This window comes from Rhinolophus ferrumequinum, chromosome 23 (assembly GCF_004115265.2).
Source record: "Rhinolophus ferrumequinum isolate MPI-CBG mRhiFer1 chromosome 23, mRhiFer1_v1.p, whole genome shotgun sequence".
NCBI lineage: Eukaryota > Metazoa > Chordata > Mammalia > Chiroptera > Rhinolophidae > Rhinolophus > Rhinolophus ferrumequinum.
Window position 1 is genome coordinate 14,887,902 of NC_046306.1, and position 16,889 is coordinate 14,904,790.

Here is a 16,889-nt window from a genome sequence, read left to right on the forward strand (position 1 = left end):
ACCCTCCATCCTGGGCAGACTGACAAAGCCAGTTGGTCACTCTAACACTCCTCTCAGTCACTGCATGCCAGCTGCCCACCCACCCCCACCCCAGGGGACCTGGCCCCTGTTGGGCTGAGAGCATTCTCTAAAGAAGGGGGTAACTGTGAGCTGTTTGCACCCAAGACTCAGAGTAGCTGGGGGTAGAGGGTGCACTGGCCCAGGAAATGGGATCTGGGTGGGCACCAGTAGTGTCCTCTACACAGCCCCAAACCCACCCACCCAAATCCACCCACATAGCAGCCGGCATGATCTGCCTGCAATGCAAGCCTCCTGCACAGCCCCTTCTATGCAGCCGTCTAGGCCACCTCCCCGTAGCTCCCCGGTGCCTCTGGGAGGAAGTCCCAAGGCCTGACAGTGGAATTCAAGGCCTTCCAGGATCCATCACCTGCCCAGCCTCCATCCCCAACCCTGCTGTCCGGCCTCGCCAGTCTTCACTTTCCTCTGGAGATGCCCCAGGTTGTTGGTGATTCTGTGCTCGTATCATGCCGAGTCCTGACCCCCGCTTCACTTGTGCTGCCTCTCTAACGAGGATCTCCTCTATCTCTTCAATTGGGTCACCCTCAGCGTACCAGAGTGATTAGGTGTGCAGGCCTTGGAGCCAGACAGCCAGGGTTCCGATTGCAGCTTCACAACTTACTACTTCTGTGACCTCGGGCACGTTACTTAACCTCGCTTGGCCTCAATTTCCTCATCCATGAAAAGGAGATAACAACATGAGGCTTCGTACAAGGATTCTGTGAATGAATACACTGACGTGTTCAGAGAGTGGCAAGTACATAATCTATGCGTAATAAATGTTAGCCATTATTTTCACTATGAGTATGTTTCAAGACTCAGGTCAGGCATCACCTCCTCCAGGAAGTCTTCTCTGTTTTCTCCTCTCCCCAGACGGGGTGTGCTGACCCTCCTTCATGCCCCTTCGTAGAATTATCCATTTAGGAGCCTCCCTCCCCAACGAGACCATGAGCTGTTCGAAAGCTAGAGACTGTGGTTTTTATTTTCACCTTCCGCGGGACTAACACAAGGCTGGGCACAGATAACCCTCCGTGAATATTCTTTAACTGAAAGAACGGACAATCGTACATGCTTCCTATTCAGTGCTCTCCAAATGCCTCCAGGAGATTGCTAACTAGGAGAAAGTAGGTAGAAGCAAAGGCTCCGAGGTGTGACCCCACCCGGCCTAGAGGGTGTCTGTGAGGGGTGGTGAGAGGGGAAGGGGAACCAACAGAGCTCTGGGCCCCACCACCGCCATCAGGCAGAGAAGCGCTGCTTTTATGTGTTCCATAGCTTACACTTCTAAATAAGAATCTAATTAATAAAGAAGTCTGATCAATTATTTTTACTTGAAAGCCATGGAGGCTATCATAGACAGGATTGGAAAACTGAAACGACACCAGACCTCAGTCACCTCAAGGCCTGGTAGTCCACTGGAAAGGATTTGAACTTGATGTTTACGGTCAACAGTTCTGCTGCATACGAGTTCCATGAAACACTTGGGCAAACACTGTGGGTGTTAGGATGCTCCCTTGGGGATTCAGAATATACATTAGCACTGTAAAGGCTCTGAGAAGTCCTGCAGTAAATCAGTCACTTTCACTGTATCTACTTCCCAAGTTCCCAGAGGTAACACATCACAGAATCCCTCTGAGTGGTAACACCTGTTAACCCTCTGAGAGGCTTGTGCTCCCCGAGAGGAGGGAGGCTGATTCCTCAGTGCAGCAGCCCTGGCTCCCTGTGGGTGCTGGGTGGGGTATGTGGGGGCAACAGCTGGAGGAACAGAGGCCCATTCTCTCCTCAGAAAGGCTACCACGAGATCCGGGAGCTTCGCCTCTTCCACTTCACCAGCTGGCCTGACCACGGCGTCCCCTGCTATGCCACTGGCCTCCTGGGCTTCGTCCGCCAGGTGAAGTTCCTCAACCCCCCCGAAGCTGGGCCCATAGTGGTCCACTGCAGGTAAGTGAAAGCCCCCCCACCCTAAACAAGGGAGACTCTACAGCTCTGCTCTCGGGGAGGGAGATCCCATCTTGCCCTGTGGCCTTTGGTTTTTTCCTGTCGACTCCCCTGCCTGTATCCGCTACCCCAACCCTCTAATGAGACCTGGGTCCCCAGGTCTAACAAGAAGAACAGTATGAGTAGCAATAGCAGTCCTTACCGCTGTTGCCGTGAAATAGTCAGTCCCCCTGGGGAGGAGGGCTTGGCACTGACAGTGTACTACGTGTGTACTTTACCCATGTTATTTCATTTACTTCTCACCAATCTTGAGAGGTGGGCATCATTATCATTCCCATTTTACAGCCAAGAACGCTGAGGTGCTGAGAAGGTCCACACTATGCCCAGGTCATACAGGTGTACAGTGGCGGAGCTGGGATGTCTAGCATGCTTTTCTCCAGACACTCGCCCTCAGCTCCTTGACATGGCAACGGGGTGCCTTGGCGAAAGCGTGCTTCTCTTCAGTCCTATTAGTTTAGAAATCAATTTCTGGCCTGCAGGGTCCTTAATAGAGAGTACATGGACAGAGTCAGGTTTCACCTTGTTGTGGAGAAGAGATATTTTCAACTTTGACCTAGAACGTCTCGTTGGGAATCGATGGGCACATCTCTGATCCTCCTAAATGGAGATGAAGTATCATATCAAGGGCACGAAGAATCAGAGGGATGGACGTCCAGACCTGAAGGCCACTAGCGTGCGCCCCCACCCCTCCTTCCCAATGCCTGTCGTTTCCACTGTGACCTGGGGCCAGCCCATGCAGGTTATCCCAGCCCTGGCCTGGCAGAGCCACGTCAGTCACGGTTTTGAGTGAAGTCAAGGAGACTCTAGAAACTGTAGATGCATCAGAGCCAGCCCTTTCTCACACGGCATCCATTTTCCCTTCCCACAATGTCGAGGTGAGAATTACAAAGCCCATTTCACAGATGAGGCAATTGAGGATTCAGAGGGAGGTGATAACCATCATATCCCCTGGGCTCTCTAAGCATTTTGCATATATTCTCTGCTTCCCACCTCATGACAACCCAAGGACGATAGCATGTTAGTCCCCAAGTCCTGTGTCCCAAACAGCAGCCAGAGCAGGGGTAAGGGAGAAAGGGAGACCACGGCAAACAGCAGGCCCTCCTTGCAGGACACCTGCATGTCCTATCTCCACAGCAAGTCACCTTCATGCATGTGAGCAGAGTGGCACCCAGTCCTGAGGCTCTTTGAGGCTTGAACGGGTTGGCTAACATATACTGGTGCCTAAGAGAATTCTGGACATATTGTAAGCACTTAAAAATATCACTATTCTCTACCTCTTAACACCTGCTCCCTCTCCAGACTGCTGATTCTTCAGGACGGGAACCATGTATTACCTTCGTACGCCCACTCCCAATCCCGGTCTCTAATGCATAATAGGTGCTCAATAAATGCTTGTTGAATACAAGTACCAGCTATTTATTGAGGAATTGCTCTGTAGCCAGGCACAGGGCGAAGCGATTTACATACATTATGCTTTTTCAACATACTTTCACACAATTTACATGTGTCATGCTGTTGATGGTTGGGTCTATTTACTGTCATCGGCCTCGCCTTATGGATGAGGGTATCGAAACCCAGAGCAGTCGAGTCATTTACCCAAGGTCACGTCGCTCGTAAGTGATAGAACAAGGATTGGATCCCAGGGGTCTGACCGCAAGTGGCATGAGCTTTACTGCTGTGTAAACCACAGCTCGATCCTCACGACAACCCTGCGGGGAGGTGTGTTACACGTGGAAGACAGCTGCGGCTCACGGGCGCCAGGCAGCTTGTCCACTGGCGGTGGATCCAAGATTCAAAATCGAGTCAAGATAGTTCTTTCCCCTAAAACAGGTCGAGAGATTTCAGAGAAGACATGGATGAGTGGCTTTTAGCCCCCAAGGCCCCAGCCAGCTGGGTCCCTTCTAGGGGTCTGGATTAGTGGGGGCGATGGAGTACTCTGGGGCAAATCCAAGTCAGACTTAATTCAAATCATGGAATTGTACCATAGGTGAAGACTCCTTCCCATGGGTTTACTTTCCAGATCACCAAGGATGGATTTCCAGGGATTTGCTTTCCAGGTCATTGTTGGGGATGGTCCCCATTGGCCTGTCCTCCTGGGATTTATGGTCAGCCAGTATGGCTTTCCTGCCTGTCACATCCCTCTTCCTCTTGGCAGTTCCTTTCATTTCCACATTGTCACACAAAGACACCTGTGTCCATGAGGGAAACAAGATGTGAAAATGCAGCTGAGATAGGCGTGCCTCCCTGGCAGTCTGGCCTTCACTTCCAAAACTATGTATGCATAGAAGGCAAATATTCTGTTTGTCTCTAGCTCACAACCTTGATGTTGGAACCCAGCGCTGAGCTGGGAATGGCCGGCCCTGATCCATGGGGTCTCCCAGGATTCCTTTGCCATTTTTGTACTTGGTCTGAGATTTGCCTCAGGAAGCCTCCAGCGATTAGAATTGAGTATGAATCTGGAGGCTTGGTACTGGAGCAGAGTCTCGGGACTGTCAGCTGTTTGAGTTTATTAATGGTCCTGCCTCGTGATCCTGGAAAACCAGGTGCAAGTGGAACCAAACCGAGGGCGTGGGGCATGGGACTCAGGACTCACTCTCTGCATTTGCAACAGCTCCAGGGATCTAGTTTCTGCCATCTCACTCACCTCGTCTCTACTCTGTCTTGTCTCTCCTTCTTTGCTTCCATCTATCAACCTGTTTACTGAAGAAGAAAAAAAGAGAGAGAAAAAGGGAAGGAAGGGGGAGGAAAGACATCTCCAGCGTGCCAGGCATCGTACTGGGCATCTTATAAGCTGATTATCCATCAAATGAGGAAACAGCGTGCATACATATTATTTGAGCAGGCATTACGTGCTCTGACTGTTATTAAGAGAGGAAGTGTAAGAGCACAGACTCGGGAGCCAGACTGCCTGGGTAACAGTTCTAGCTCCACCACTACCCAGCTGTGTGACCTCAGGCAAAGTAAGCGCTCTGTGCCTCAGTTTTCTCACCTGTGAAATGGGTGGAAAAAATGAATAGGTAACTTTGGTGAAGCCCATAGAACAATGTCTGGCACTTTGTAAGTGTTAAATGAGTGTTTGCTAAATGCGTACAACAGAAATAAGCTATTCCTGATAAAATAGCCCTAGAGGCAAGCATTACTCTCCAATTTTACAAGAGAGAGAAGTGAGGCTCTAAGAGAAGTCACTTGCTCAGGGTCTCCCGGCAGCGTGGAGATTCAGGCTATTCCGTGTGAGTTCTTCGGGGCCCTTGGGGACAGGGCTAAATGTGAGGGGCCCCTGCACGGCTGGCCCCACCCCAGCATCCCTACCGCAGACCCCTGGCCTTCCTTCCAGTGCTGGAGCCGGGAGGACTGGCTGCTTCATCGCCATCGATACCATGCTCGACATGGCCGAGAACGAAGGGGTGGTGGACATCTTCAACTGTGTGCGTGAGCTCCGGGCTCAGAGGGTCAACCTGGTGCAGACAGAGGTGAGTCCTGGGGGACTGAGCTGGCCAGCCTCCTGCAGCCTTGGCCAAGAAGCAGAGTAGTACAGAGACCCCTGGCTGCTGGCATTCTATAGAAGGGGACCTGGGTGTGGGGGACATGGCAGGGAGTGAATGTGTGACCTGCTGTGGTGAGGCCATCGTAGGAGCTAGGATGCCCCTGCCAACCCTTAGGTCCCCCAGTGCAGGGACTTCCAGCAATGAGGAATGGTAGTGAGTTCCCCGTCTCCGAGGGCATCCAAGCAGGGACTGAATGGCAATATTCAGGTAGTCTTTGAATGGTATGCCTGCCTTGGGTGAAAGAGAAGAGACAGATAAGGAAGGATTGGCATTTATCGAATGCCTCCTCTGTGCTACGCAGTGCTTCAGTCACTGCAGGAATGGCTTAACATTGAAGTTACTGAGTTCTTGAGCTGGGGATTGGAAGACAGGGAGAACACACAGCCCCTTCTCTTAAGGGAGAGGTAGGCCTTCAGGTACTTCTCTTTCTGTTCAGAGAGCCCAAGACCCGAGGGACATGGGAGGGGTTCGTCTTTATTGTTGAACACCTACTATGTGCCAGGCATCATGCTAGGTTCTTTGTATTCAGAGTATTATTTTTACTCCCCCTGACAACCCTATGGGGTAAATCCTATTAGTACCCCCATTTTACAGATGAAGAAAGTGAGAAATTGTGTCCCCAAAGCCTCACATAGCCAGACAAGGGTAGAACGTGTGACCCCAAGGGCCATGCTCTGTCCTCTGAACCATACCCTCTAGCTACACAGCCTTTGCTGCCTGTCCTACGCCTCGAAGCCACGGTTTGTTATTCCTGTAACCAGCCTGTCTTCTGGTTCTAGTAAGGCTGCAGGGGCCCAGGCAGTCCGCTAGGGCAGATAAGAGCCTCTCTCATCGTCAGTCTTGCAAAGGGAAACAAATCACCCACAGCTTTAGGCATGGCCAGTCACTGATGGCTCTGCGAGGATGCCCCCACTTACAGGCTTGTGCACATAGGACCCTGCTCTGTGCTCTGAGCCAGCTCCCACCGGCCAGTGTTCAGGCTGCTGAAGCTGAGAAGCTGCTTTATCTGTTCCCAGCTTCCTGCATGCAGAAGGCAGGCTCGCTGGCTGGCACTGGACACTGTGATCCTTGCTCTCTGGTGGGGGCGGGGGGAGGGAACAGATATTCAAATAGATGCCTCTGCAGAAGCATTTTGTAGAAAAAGACGGGGCCAAGTTCTGCAGGAAGACAGGCACCCAGCAAGCGTGCGCTAAGGGCCTGGAAGTAACAGCCTGGTGACTTTAGAGAAGACCGTCCAGAGGGAATGACACGTTGAAGACGTAGGAAAGCGGGGACGGTGTCCAGGAGAAGAGAACAGCAGGTGCAAAGAACTGAGATGGCAGAGGGGGTGGCCCATGTTTTTGGAGCAGACAGACCCTGACACAAGGAGATGGGGATATGTGGTTTATTTGGGAAGTGAGCCCAAGACACACTGTCCCTAATCATGCACAAGGGACGAAACTCTCCGTAGCTCAGGCAATCACTAATAAACATGGCAACCTGGCCCTGCAGCTTTTAGGATAGAGAGCGGTGGTGCTGCAACATACGTCATGCCCGTTCTTCACAGCCGCGGGCTTCAACGTGGACACCAACCCCCAGGCCACTTTTCTTGCCTGGTACCCTATTCCCTCTCCCCTTGGCGCTGCAGGAGCAGTACGTGTTCGTGCACGACGCCATCCTGGAAGCGTGCCTCTGCGGCAACACCGCCATCCCCGTGTGCGAGTTCCGCTCTCTCTACTACAATATCAGCAGGCTGGACCCCCAGACTAACTCCAGCCAAATCAAAGACGAATTTCAGGTATGAGAACAGCCCAGGCTCAGTGAGCCAGCCAAATTCAGGGGCCCTGAGCACACGCGTGAGGTTTTCTTTGTGAGAACTGATATGTCTGTGCGCGTCCAGTGTCCGCAGCGATAGACACTGCGCGGGGGATTCCGGAACCCAAAAATGAACAGCCAGGAGCAACTATGGACCCACCACTCGGTGATGCTGACACTTGTTTTTAACTATGACTATGCTTTTGAACAGAGGTCTCCTTTAGTTCTAGTCCAGGTTGTGGATGGAGACGAGTGTATACACACAGGTAGAATTTTATGCTCCTCTGTCCCTGAAGGGACTCGGGTTTTCTCAATGTTTCTGTACTGTTGGAGTGTATCCTAAAGCTTCATGACACCAAGTGGGGTCTGGAGAATGGCAACATCGGCTTCCGCTGTGAGCCTGCTAGAAATGCAGAATCTTGGGCCCGACCCACACCTAATGAATGGGAGCCTACAATTTAATAAGATCTTTGGGCGATTTGCCTGCTCCTTCAAGTTTGAAACACCACCCTAGAGCACAGTTTAGGGGTAGCAGATCTGCACCTCGGAGCCCATGTGGTCAGAATAGGGGCATTTTCGGTCTGGAGGCCTGGACGTGAATCACTGAGTAAGGCAAAGCCAGCGTCCGGCCCATTGTCCCGAAGTCCGTGCCAGGGTCATGTCTGGGCGGCAGGAGGTGAGGACAGGCAGGAGGAACAAGGACGCTCCAGGACTTGAGGGGCAGATGCTGAGCCCGCGGTTCCATGGGCCGATACCCCCGCCAGGCCAACGCCCGAGTGCTCCTTCCAAGAGATAGAGCTTATTGATTCGGAGTGGAGACTGAAGGCTGAGCTGAGGGGAGGCCGGAGAACTCAGACCCCTGGTGGTCGCACAAAGCATCTGGTGTATGGGCTGGGGCAGCTCAGCTTTGGCCCCACACTTACTCTGCAGAACACAAGCCCTGATGTTTTCCAGATTTACTGGAGCTCGCTGCCTTGGGGTTTCTCACCCATGCTGAGCAGCTCATCCAAGCAGCTCCTGCATTCTCAAATAGCTTGCTCTCTGAGAGGCGTGCTGGTAAAATCATTTTCCTCATTCGATGACACTTCAAGTGATGTTTAACACTCATTAGGAGCCCCAGCTCCCATTCCCCACCTTCCGACCTCCTGGCTGAGAGGAGCCGCTCAGCTCAGGTGGTTGGCAGGTGTTGGGAGCCCGTGTCTGCGTCTGTGTGCGCACGTGCTGCCCCTGAAGTCTTGGCATCGTGGCAGTGTCACACAGCCGCTGAGAGAGGCTCTCAGCTCACAGCGTCTGGAGCAGCCAGCAGACAACAGAACATGACGACAGAAAAGGAACCAGTCCTGGGGAAGGCCCTGGGGGAACCAGCCTGAAGGATGGAGATGGGGGTTAGGGAGTTTGCACATGCCTCTTTTCGGGGCAACCGTCTGAGCTGTGTCTGTCTATCCACCTTTGCGCCCACAGACCCTCAACATCGTGACACCCCGTGTCCGGCCCGAGGACTGCAGCATCGGGCTCCTGCCCCGGAACCACGATAAGAATCGAAGCATGGATGTCCTGCCTCTGGACCGCTGCCTCCCCTTCCTCATCTCGGTGGACGGAGAATCCAGCAACTACATCAACGCAGCGCTGATGGACGTAAGCTGAGCCCCGCCAGGGAGCGCTCCTGCTGCCAGTCCCGGCCAAAGCCTCTCCCCAAGGTGGAGGCAGCTGGGCCCCAGGACCCAGACCACCCTCTTTGGCCCGCCTCTCCTTGCTTTCGATCTTGCTGGCCCCAAGGGCCTGTGCTTCCCTGATGGCTCTTGTCCAAACCTATATACAAGCGGTGCTCGTGGCTCTTTTGCTCCCGTAAACCAAAAGCTTCACTGGCTCCCATGACATCATGGCGTGGCTACAGGCCTGTCCAATACCTGCTTCTGCTGCCGGCAGAGCCGCTCTCAGCCTGGAGTTCAGCTCAGGGAACATTCCACATGCCCCGCCTTGGCCTGTCCTGGGAACACACGACGGTGACAACCTCGGGTCTGCCCTCCAGGGGCTCCCTGGCAGGTTCCCTGTGCAGAGGCGAGCACCTAGTAGGTGCTCCATAGATGGTTATTGGATGTGTGGTGGGAGGCAGCAAAAGGAGCCTGACTGTTCTGTTGGGGGCACCACCTCCTGCTTTCTCACCATCAGGTCCCAAAAGGGCACCTCCAACCTGCTTTGGGATGAGGGGCTTACGTCCCTGCCCCAGTGGGTTCATGCTCCTGACTCGTATGATTCGCCCCTGGGTCCTCCAGCCACTTCCAGTTATAGTCCCTCTACTTCTGGGAGGTAAAGATGTTGTAGCAGGAAGGAACCATAGGTCAGCTAGTCTCATCTTTGTACTTTTCAGGAAAAAAAAAAAAAAGAAGAAATAGAGGCCAGAGAAGGAAAGAGACTTGCTGAAGGCCACCCAGAGAGCTAGTGGCAAAGCCGGAGCCCAGGACACCTGGCCCACACTCTAGAATTCATTCCCCTGGGCCTCTGCACTGTTTACTCCATCCAGTAAGACTCAGACACCTTGCCTCCCAGTAGCCAGGATGGAGAACACTGTTGCCTGATGGGGGATGAGCCCTCCAGGTCCCCCGCCCCACGCATGCGTGAGGTCACCTCCATCCAGCCTGTGTGGACCGTCCATCTCACCCAGAACAGGCAGGAACATGGGGGCGCTCTCTTCTGGGGTCAAGACCCACTACTTCTCTGAGCCTCCTGAAACTTCGCTTCCAAGACGCGAGGTGACAGGGGGTCAGTGCCTACGTCAGCTCTGTAGGACCTGCCCTGGCCTCTGTCCATGGGATGCCCAAGTCCTCCATGGAAACCCTGGCTCTGTGTCCAGAAGCAGGGGTCTTGTCCTGGTCAGATGATATGGCTGGATGTGGAGGGAAGACCTCTGGCTTTAGCTTAGAGCTTTCCAAGGTCAAGGAGTATATGTATGTGTGCGTGTGTGTGGTAAGAAATGGGGCCTGAGGCTGTACGCACACTTCCAAGTCCCTCCTAGCTTTGTCGGCCACTTGTCCCAACTCCCCTCACGCCCCCACCCCCGCCTTCTTCAGCGAAGCAAGGGTCAAACGTGCTCCTGGACTCCACTTCGTAGGCTCGATGCTGCCTGGAGTCCAGTGCCTTCTGCCAAGCTCTCAGGCTGATGGTATTCTCTATGTCCACAGGGCATTTCTCCTGTGAGCCATCATGTGGGCCTTTGCCTTTCTTACCAAAAAAAAAAAAAAGTCCTTATCTGTATTCCAGCTCAGTCTGTGCATTATCTGGTAACCATAGCAGCTCTGCTCCCAGCAGAAAAATATGAAGTCCTGTGGGTTAATTTTTAATGTTTCCTTGGTAAAGGATGATGTTATCCCTGAAATGGATTGCCGGCTGATCCCCGAAACCCGGCAGGAGCACGGATCTCGAACATATTTTCAGATAAGGCTTTGTCAGGCATGCTGGCCTAATAGCGCATTTATCACAGAGACGGAGGGAAAGGAAGAAAACCAACATTCCCTGGGAGTTGGGCATCACGTCGGGCGCCGGACTTCTGCTGGCTGGTCCCGCATTTGGCTACGACCATCCCCATTTTCCGGATGAGGTCCTGAGTGTCAGAGTATTTCCCTGACTATCTCCAGGTCAACTCGCTCAGAAATGGTGGAGTCAGGGGTCTGAACCCCAAGTCTTTTGACACTGAAAGCCTGGACTCCTTTCTGTAGCTGAAAATGGCTCAACGACCTGCTGTCTGCAACTAGAGTTTGGCTTTTGGGGAAACTAAATATTTTGCCCTCCCCGACCATTCAGCAGAGCAGAAGACCCTTGGAAGACAGGACGCCCTAGTGTATAGGCACATCCACAGTTGAAAGGCTTTTTTTTTCTTTTTCTTTTTCTTTTTTTTTTTTTGCCGCCAGGGCACTGAGAGATCACAGAATGGACGGATGCTTTGGGTGAGCTATTGGCAGGCTCTTTTGCCAGGGTTTTCGCCTGGCTTGGATGGGTGAGCTTCTCTCCCTTCCCCATCTTTCTGCCGACTTGTGACTCTACTGAAAACAGCTGGGACTCCCACAGGAACCATCTCCCAAGAAAACCTGTAGTGAACGTGGACTATTTCTCAGGTTCCACAAACCACTCATGAAGCCAGAAGCTCCCCAATCTTTCCAAACGCCTTCTCACAGGGGACTGTAATAAATAGGGCCCAGCCAAAGCTTCAGATGTAGTCCAGACACACAGGCCATCTTCTCTGGACCTCAATTTCCCCATCTGCAATATGGGACTGAATTTATTTGTTTGTTAGCTAGACCTGTACTAGGTGTTAAGTGTGTCCATGCCCAAGATGAAGAACCAAATCAGGGATGTGTCTGCCCTGGCCGTGGGCTCCGAGCTTGGTTCTTGCTTGCTGGACTGTTCACATGCAAATCTTATTCAACCTATATGACACCATCTCTTGGGAGTTCTGATTCCCATTTTCCAGAGGAAGAACCTGAGATTTGGAGAGCTCTAGTAACTTGCCAACACTTAGCACTGAAAAAAAGAAAAAGTCACTTTGCCAGTGATGCTTGAATGAATGACTGGATGAATGAATGATTGGCTGAATGAATGGATGGATGACTTATAATGTGCACGTGGCAGAGCTGGGTTTGAACCCGGGTCTGCCTGACTCTAAAACCTAGGCACCTTTCTCTGCCCCATTGGGCACAGTGCCCATCTCCTGCCGGGCCAGCTCAGCCCTCCTTCTACCCCTGGGGCAGGAGTGAGCCTCCGGCTGTATTAGCCCCTTCAGGAGGCTCTCTGCCTCAGGCTAAGCCGATCCCTCTTGCAGCATTGTGGGCACGGGGACACAAGATACTCGTTTTATCCCAAGAGGAGCCTTGGCCAGCAGAGCAGCAAATCTGCCTTCAGAATCTTTCATTTCATATTGTAATTATGATTATTTGCTGAGCTCCAAGACATAAATAATTTATTTGGATAATCCCCATCCGAGTGACACTTTCCTAATGAAATGTCTTAGTTTGGAGGAGAATGAGTTCATTACAAGAAGGGCCCCTTTGCCGCCAGGGCACCCAGAGATAACAGAACAGCCAGGTGCTCTGTGTAATCTGTTTGGCAGCTCGGGGCCACTGGCAGCCATCCGCGCTCATCAGCCTCAGAACATTGCTGATGGATGTATATTTTACGAAGCCTGTGTCGTTCCTTTGTCAGAGCCACAAGCAGCCCGCCGCCTTCGTGGTCACGCAACACCCTCTACCCAACACTGTGGCAGACTTCTGGAGGCTGGTGTTCGATTATAACTGCTCGTCCGTGGTGATGCTGAATGAGATGGACACTGCCCAGGTAGGACGAGGCCCGGCCACTGCCCTAGATGCCCAGATACGTTAGGGCAGCCGTGCCCTAGAGTTGGAGGCAGAGCCCTGAGAGCCAACACCGTGCTGCCTCTGCCCAGTCGAGCTGCTGTCTGACAGGCACTGTGGCTGTGAGCAACAAGCAAGCCCATTCGGTTCCCAGCAAAAGCCAGGCATGTCCTGCTGGCCCTGTCACTCTCTGTATCCCAGCAGTGACTTGCTGGGGAGCTTTGTCTGGCCCCCCAGAACCCAGGGCCAGACTCCGTTGCTCCATTCCCCAGGCACTCGTTAGGGCCTTACTCCAAATCATGCAGAGCTCGCAGCGCCTCCCCCAGTTCTGAGTGTCTCCAGCCTGGCCACGCCCACCCGCCCTGCCCCCTCCACGATGCATTCTGCTGGAACCTCGGACCCTTTGTCCACTGACCACCACACCAAGCCCTAGCTTTGTCACAGGCAACCCTTGTGTCCAGCAGGCTTCATGCCTTAGCCCCTCTGGGTCTGACAGCCCCAAGCATCACGTGCCTCCAGCACACCCCTATACTCAGGACACAGGACACGCGTCATGGGACAGCTCCTGGCGCCCACATCCCAGTGGCAGGGCAGCCATTCCTGGATGGAGGAGGGGAGAATGGCCTTTCAGGTGTTTTAAAAGCAGTCCTTTCACTGTCGTGAAGGAAGCTCACAGTAACTCAGCGCACTTCTGTGTGAGTGCCAGCCTGGTGTGGGAATAAAATAAAAACGGATCTGAGCTGTAGTCTCAGCCCTCCAGGAGCGCACAATCTGGCTACAGAGACAGATGAGCAAATTGTCCCAACCTCGCGTGGCAGTGCCATAATAGAGGTCAGCAGTGAAGTGCTGTGCTGGCGGGGAACAGGGAGCAATTAATTCTGCCCGGAGGGTGAGGGAAGACTGCAAAAAGAAGGTGACGTTGGCCTTGAAGAAGGCAGCAGAGATTTGGTGTGTGGGAGATGAGTAGCTGGGAAAAGATGTTCCAAGCAGAGGGAACAGCAGGGGCAAAGGCAGCGTGGGGTGAATGCATGCAGGCTTGTCTGCAGAACAGCTCGGGGTGTAGTGTGGCAGGGGCTCGGGGTGTCAGCAGGAGAGGGTGGTGACACTGGAAAATGCATCAGGGCCCAGCTTGCACACGGCTGCCCATGCCAGGCTAAGGAGCTTGGGCCCTGGCCTGCAGCGTGGTAAGTGGTTATTTTTTGTATTAAAAAAAAAAAAAAGATTTTTATTTTGTACACGGAATCCTTTCTTCAAATAAAAGTTTTCATGCAAGCGCAATCTATGAAGCAGGTAGGATTGAGAGCTGCTGGTGTTAAAGTGGGGGGTGGGGGCCTGGAGCTCCACCCACCTGGTCTTTTGGCGCCTCCTGGTACCCCTCAGAGAGTCTGCCGTTCTGGGTCCCTTCGTGGAACCTCTGGGGTTCCTAGGAGCACAGTTGGAGAATAGTTGCTGTACAGGGAGGAGTGGTGTGGAAGAGGTCAAGCAGTGGTGTGGCAGAGGTCCTGTTTGAAAGCTGAGTCTGGGGACTAGTGAGGAGGGAAAGCGGGAGGAAAAACCTGGAAACTAAGAGATTGGGGAAGAGAATGCTGCACCCGTGCACAAAATAAAAGGGTGATCGGAACTGAAGAGGGGGCCAGGAGGCGAAAGAATTGGGGTTGGATGTGTAAAGTCCACAGGTTTAATGAGAGGATATGAGACATAAATGGCAGGGAGAATTCGTGGACGGTGGCAGGGGTTCCGGTCTGGGCAACCAGGCGTCTGGGGCAGCGACTGGCCAAGATGGGGAGCAGGGGGAGGAGCGGGAGAGGAAGCAGGACGGTTGGGGAGGCCGAGAGAGGAGCAGGTCATGGAAGGCGAAACTGAATGCGCCTTGAGTGCACATGTGAGAGACGTGCGGGACTGGTGACGCTCACTCATTCAGCCGCATCTGTGGAGCATCTGCCATTTGTCAGCAGCATCTCTGAGTGCGTGGCCTGCATCAGGACAGAGAAAGCAAACCAGAAAACTCCCATCTCTCCTGCCCCTTCTGTTCTAAAGCAGGGAAGCCAGTCAACAACACACACTGTATAATGTCCTTTGATGATATGTTAGGAGGTGACGAGTGCCTGGAAAAAGAAAAAGAAGAGGGCAGGGTAATGAGGGTTAGAAGGCTGGTTTGGGGCCTGGGATGCAGCTGTAACTGCACGATCGAGGTGGGCCCAACGGGAAGGTCAGCGCAGGTTTGGAGGAGATGAGAGAACGAGACATGTGACCATCTCAGGAAGGAGCGTGCCAGGCTGAGGGGACAGCCCACACCACGGCCTCACAGTGGGCACTGCCTGGCCCTTTGGAGGAACACGCTGGAGGCCACTGAGACTGGAGAAGAGCGAGTTTGGGGACAGCAGCAGAAGGTGACACAGAAACACAGCAGAACCAGGTCATGGAGAAGCCTTGTTGGGGTTGGGGGGAGAGGTCATAGGAAGAACTCTGGGTTTTACTCGGACTGACCTGTGGAGTCATTGACAGGTTTTGAGGAGAGGAGTGACTTGAAAAGCTGCTGTGTTAATAGACCGTTGATACTAAGAGTGGAAACAGAGAGAATAGAGAGGAGGCTCGGGCAGGAATCCATGTGACAGGTGTCGGTGGCTTGAACCTAGGTGGTGACGATGGATTGGATTCTAGATATGTAAGGACCCAACAAAACATCCTGACTGATATTTTGAATATGGAAAGTGAGAGGAAAAAGGATGACTCCAAGGATTGGGGCCCAAACAACAGCCGATTGGAATCTGAGATAACCATGAAATTAAGTGGATTTCCATAAAATAAAGCCCCCACCCAACCCACCCCAGAGTTCCTGAGTCAGAAGGCATCACCACCCTGTTCCTTTTCCTGAAAAAGTGAACTTTGCTCATAAGCCCAGGAGTGAAGTAGAACCAAGGAAAGCCTGTTTGCTGTTCCCTTTTCCCAACATCCCCCTTTTTTTTTTTTTTTTTTTTGCAAAACCAGAGCTCAGGCAAAGAAGAGGATTTTCAAAGAACCTCACTTTGGGACATTTAGAGAAGCAAGGGTCAAGGTCATTGGCTGTGGCTTCCCCTTTCAGGGTGGTTCCGGGTGAATGAAGATCTTTCAGCCCCAACGTCAGAACAGGCTTTGAGAACTGATTCTCTAAATGCAAAAGTATCAGGCTTAGAAGTACCCTGAGGTTGGCTGCCATATGCAGCTGGCACACGTCCCCTGAAATCAGCAGATGAATAGAGCACTTACTGATGTAAATATCATCACCACAACAGCTGGGCGCCTTGTGAAAATAAACAATGACACAGCCTGAGCAGCAGAAAAGCCACCCTCAGCACCTGGAGGGGCGGTTCTTTGAAGTGGCATCAGCATTTGTCTGCCTGTGAGCCCGTGCCAAGGCTGCCCACCGCTTCTGCCAGCCCAGCCACAGACAGTTCAGCCTTAGGTCCCCGGCTCCTTGGTTGCTCCCAAGAGGACCAATGCCACATCCTAGGGTTGGACTCGTAAGGGCTCGTGTTAGGGGTTGTAGCTGGGCTACCCGTAAGCTACAGCAAAATAAGTTTGAGGTGTGGACACGCAATCTCAGAGTGCTTTATTTCCTTGCACTGCTGGCCAGATCTGCCTGTCCCTGCACAGAGCCCTGCGCTACTTCCTCCGTCAGCCATCCCCAGCCACCAATACTCTTCCACTGCTCCGAAGTGGCTGCTGTCCAAAGATAATTACGAGCAGTGGCAGCTCAAGATAAAGACTCTCAAAGCAACTACATTCAACCTCAGAGATTTTCCGAGCTCTGTGGGATTCCAAAGGCCTGTGGCCAGATTAGAGGGGCAAAATCCTACAGCCACAACATCCGGCAAATGACACTGGGGTGTCTGATGAGCACACCGGAAAGAACCTTTTCAATCACACCCAATAGCGTTGACAAGACCTCTTCCCTCTTTGTGGCGTCTGTGGCTAGACCAGAGTCCGTGGGGAGTAGACAACAGAAAGAAGCCCTCTTCATGGTCATGCCACACCTCTCCTATTGCGCAGAGAGCTCAGGAGACCCTCTAGGCCAGCGACCGGCTGTGGCTGTGTGGTGGCTGACTCATGGCCCCACCTCCCACTGAAAGATCTCCACATCCAACCCTGCAACCTCGGAATGTGTGATCTCACCTGG

The 16,889-nt window shown here is 52.8% G+C and overlaps 1 protein-coding gene across 10 annotated transcripts in view; it reads left to right on the forward strand.

Moving 5' to 3' along the window:
* Positions 1-16,889, forward strand: part of PTPRT (protein tyrosine phosphatase receptor type T) — a 945,146-nt gene that overhangs the window by 914,913 nt on the left and 13,344 nt on the right. For all 10 annotated transcript variants that reach the window (XM_033094902.1, XM_033094905.1, XM_033094898.1 and 7 more), the window contains 5 exons: positions 1,841-1,995; positions 5,387-5,522; positions 7,225-7,374; positions 8,853-9,026; positions 12,585-12,716. In XM_033094902.1, coding sequence (XP_032950793.1) covers positions 1,841-1,995; positions 5,387-5,522; positions 7,225-7,374; positions 8,853-9,026; positions 12,585-12,716 — 747 coding nt within the window. The remainder of the gene's footprint in view (positions 1-1,840; positions 1,996-5,386; positions 5,523-7,224; positions 7,375-8,852; positions 9,027-12,584; positions 12,717-16,889) is intronic.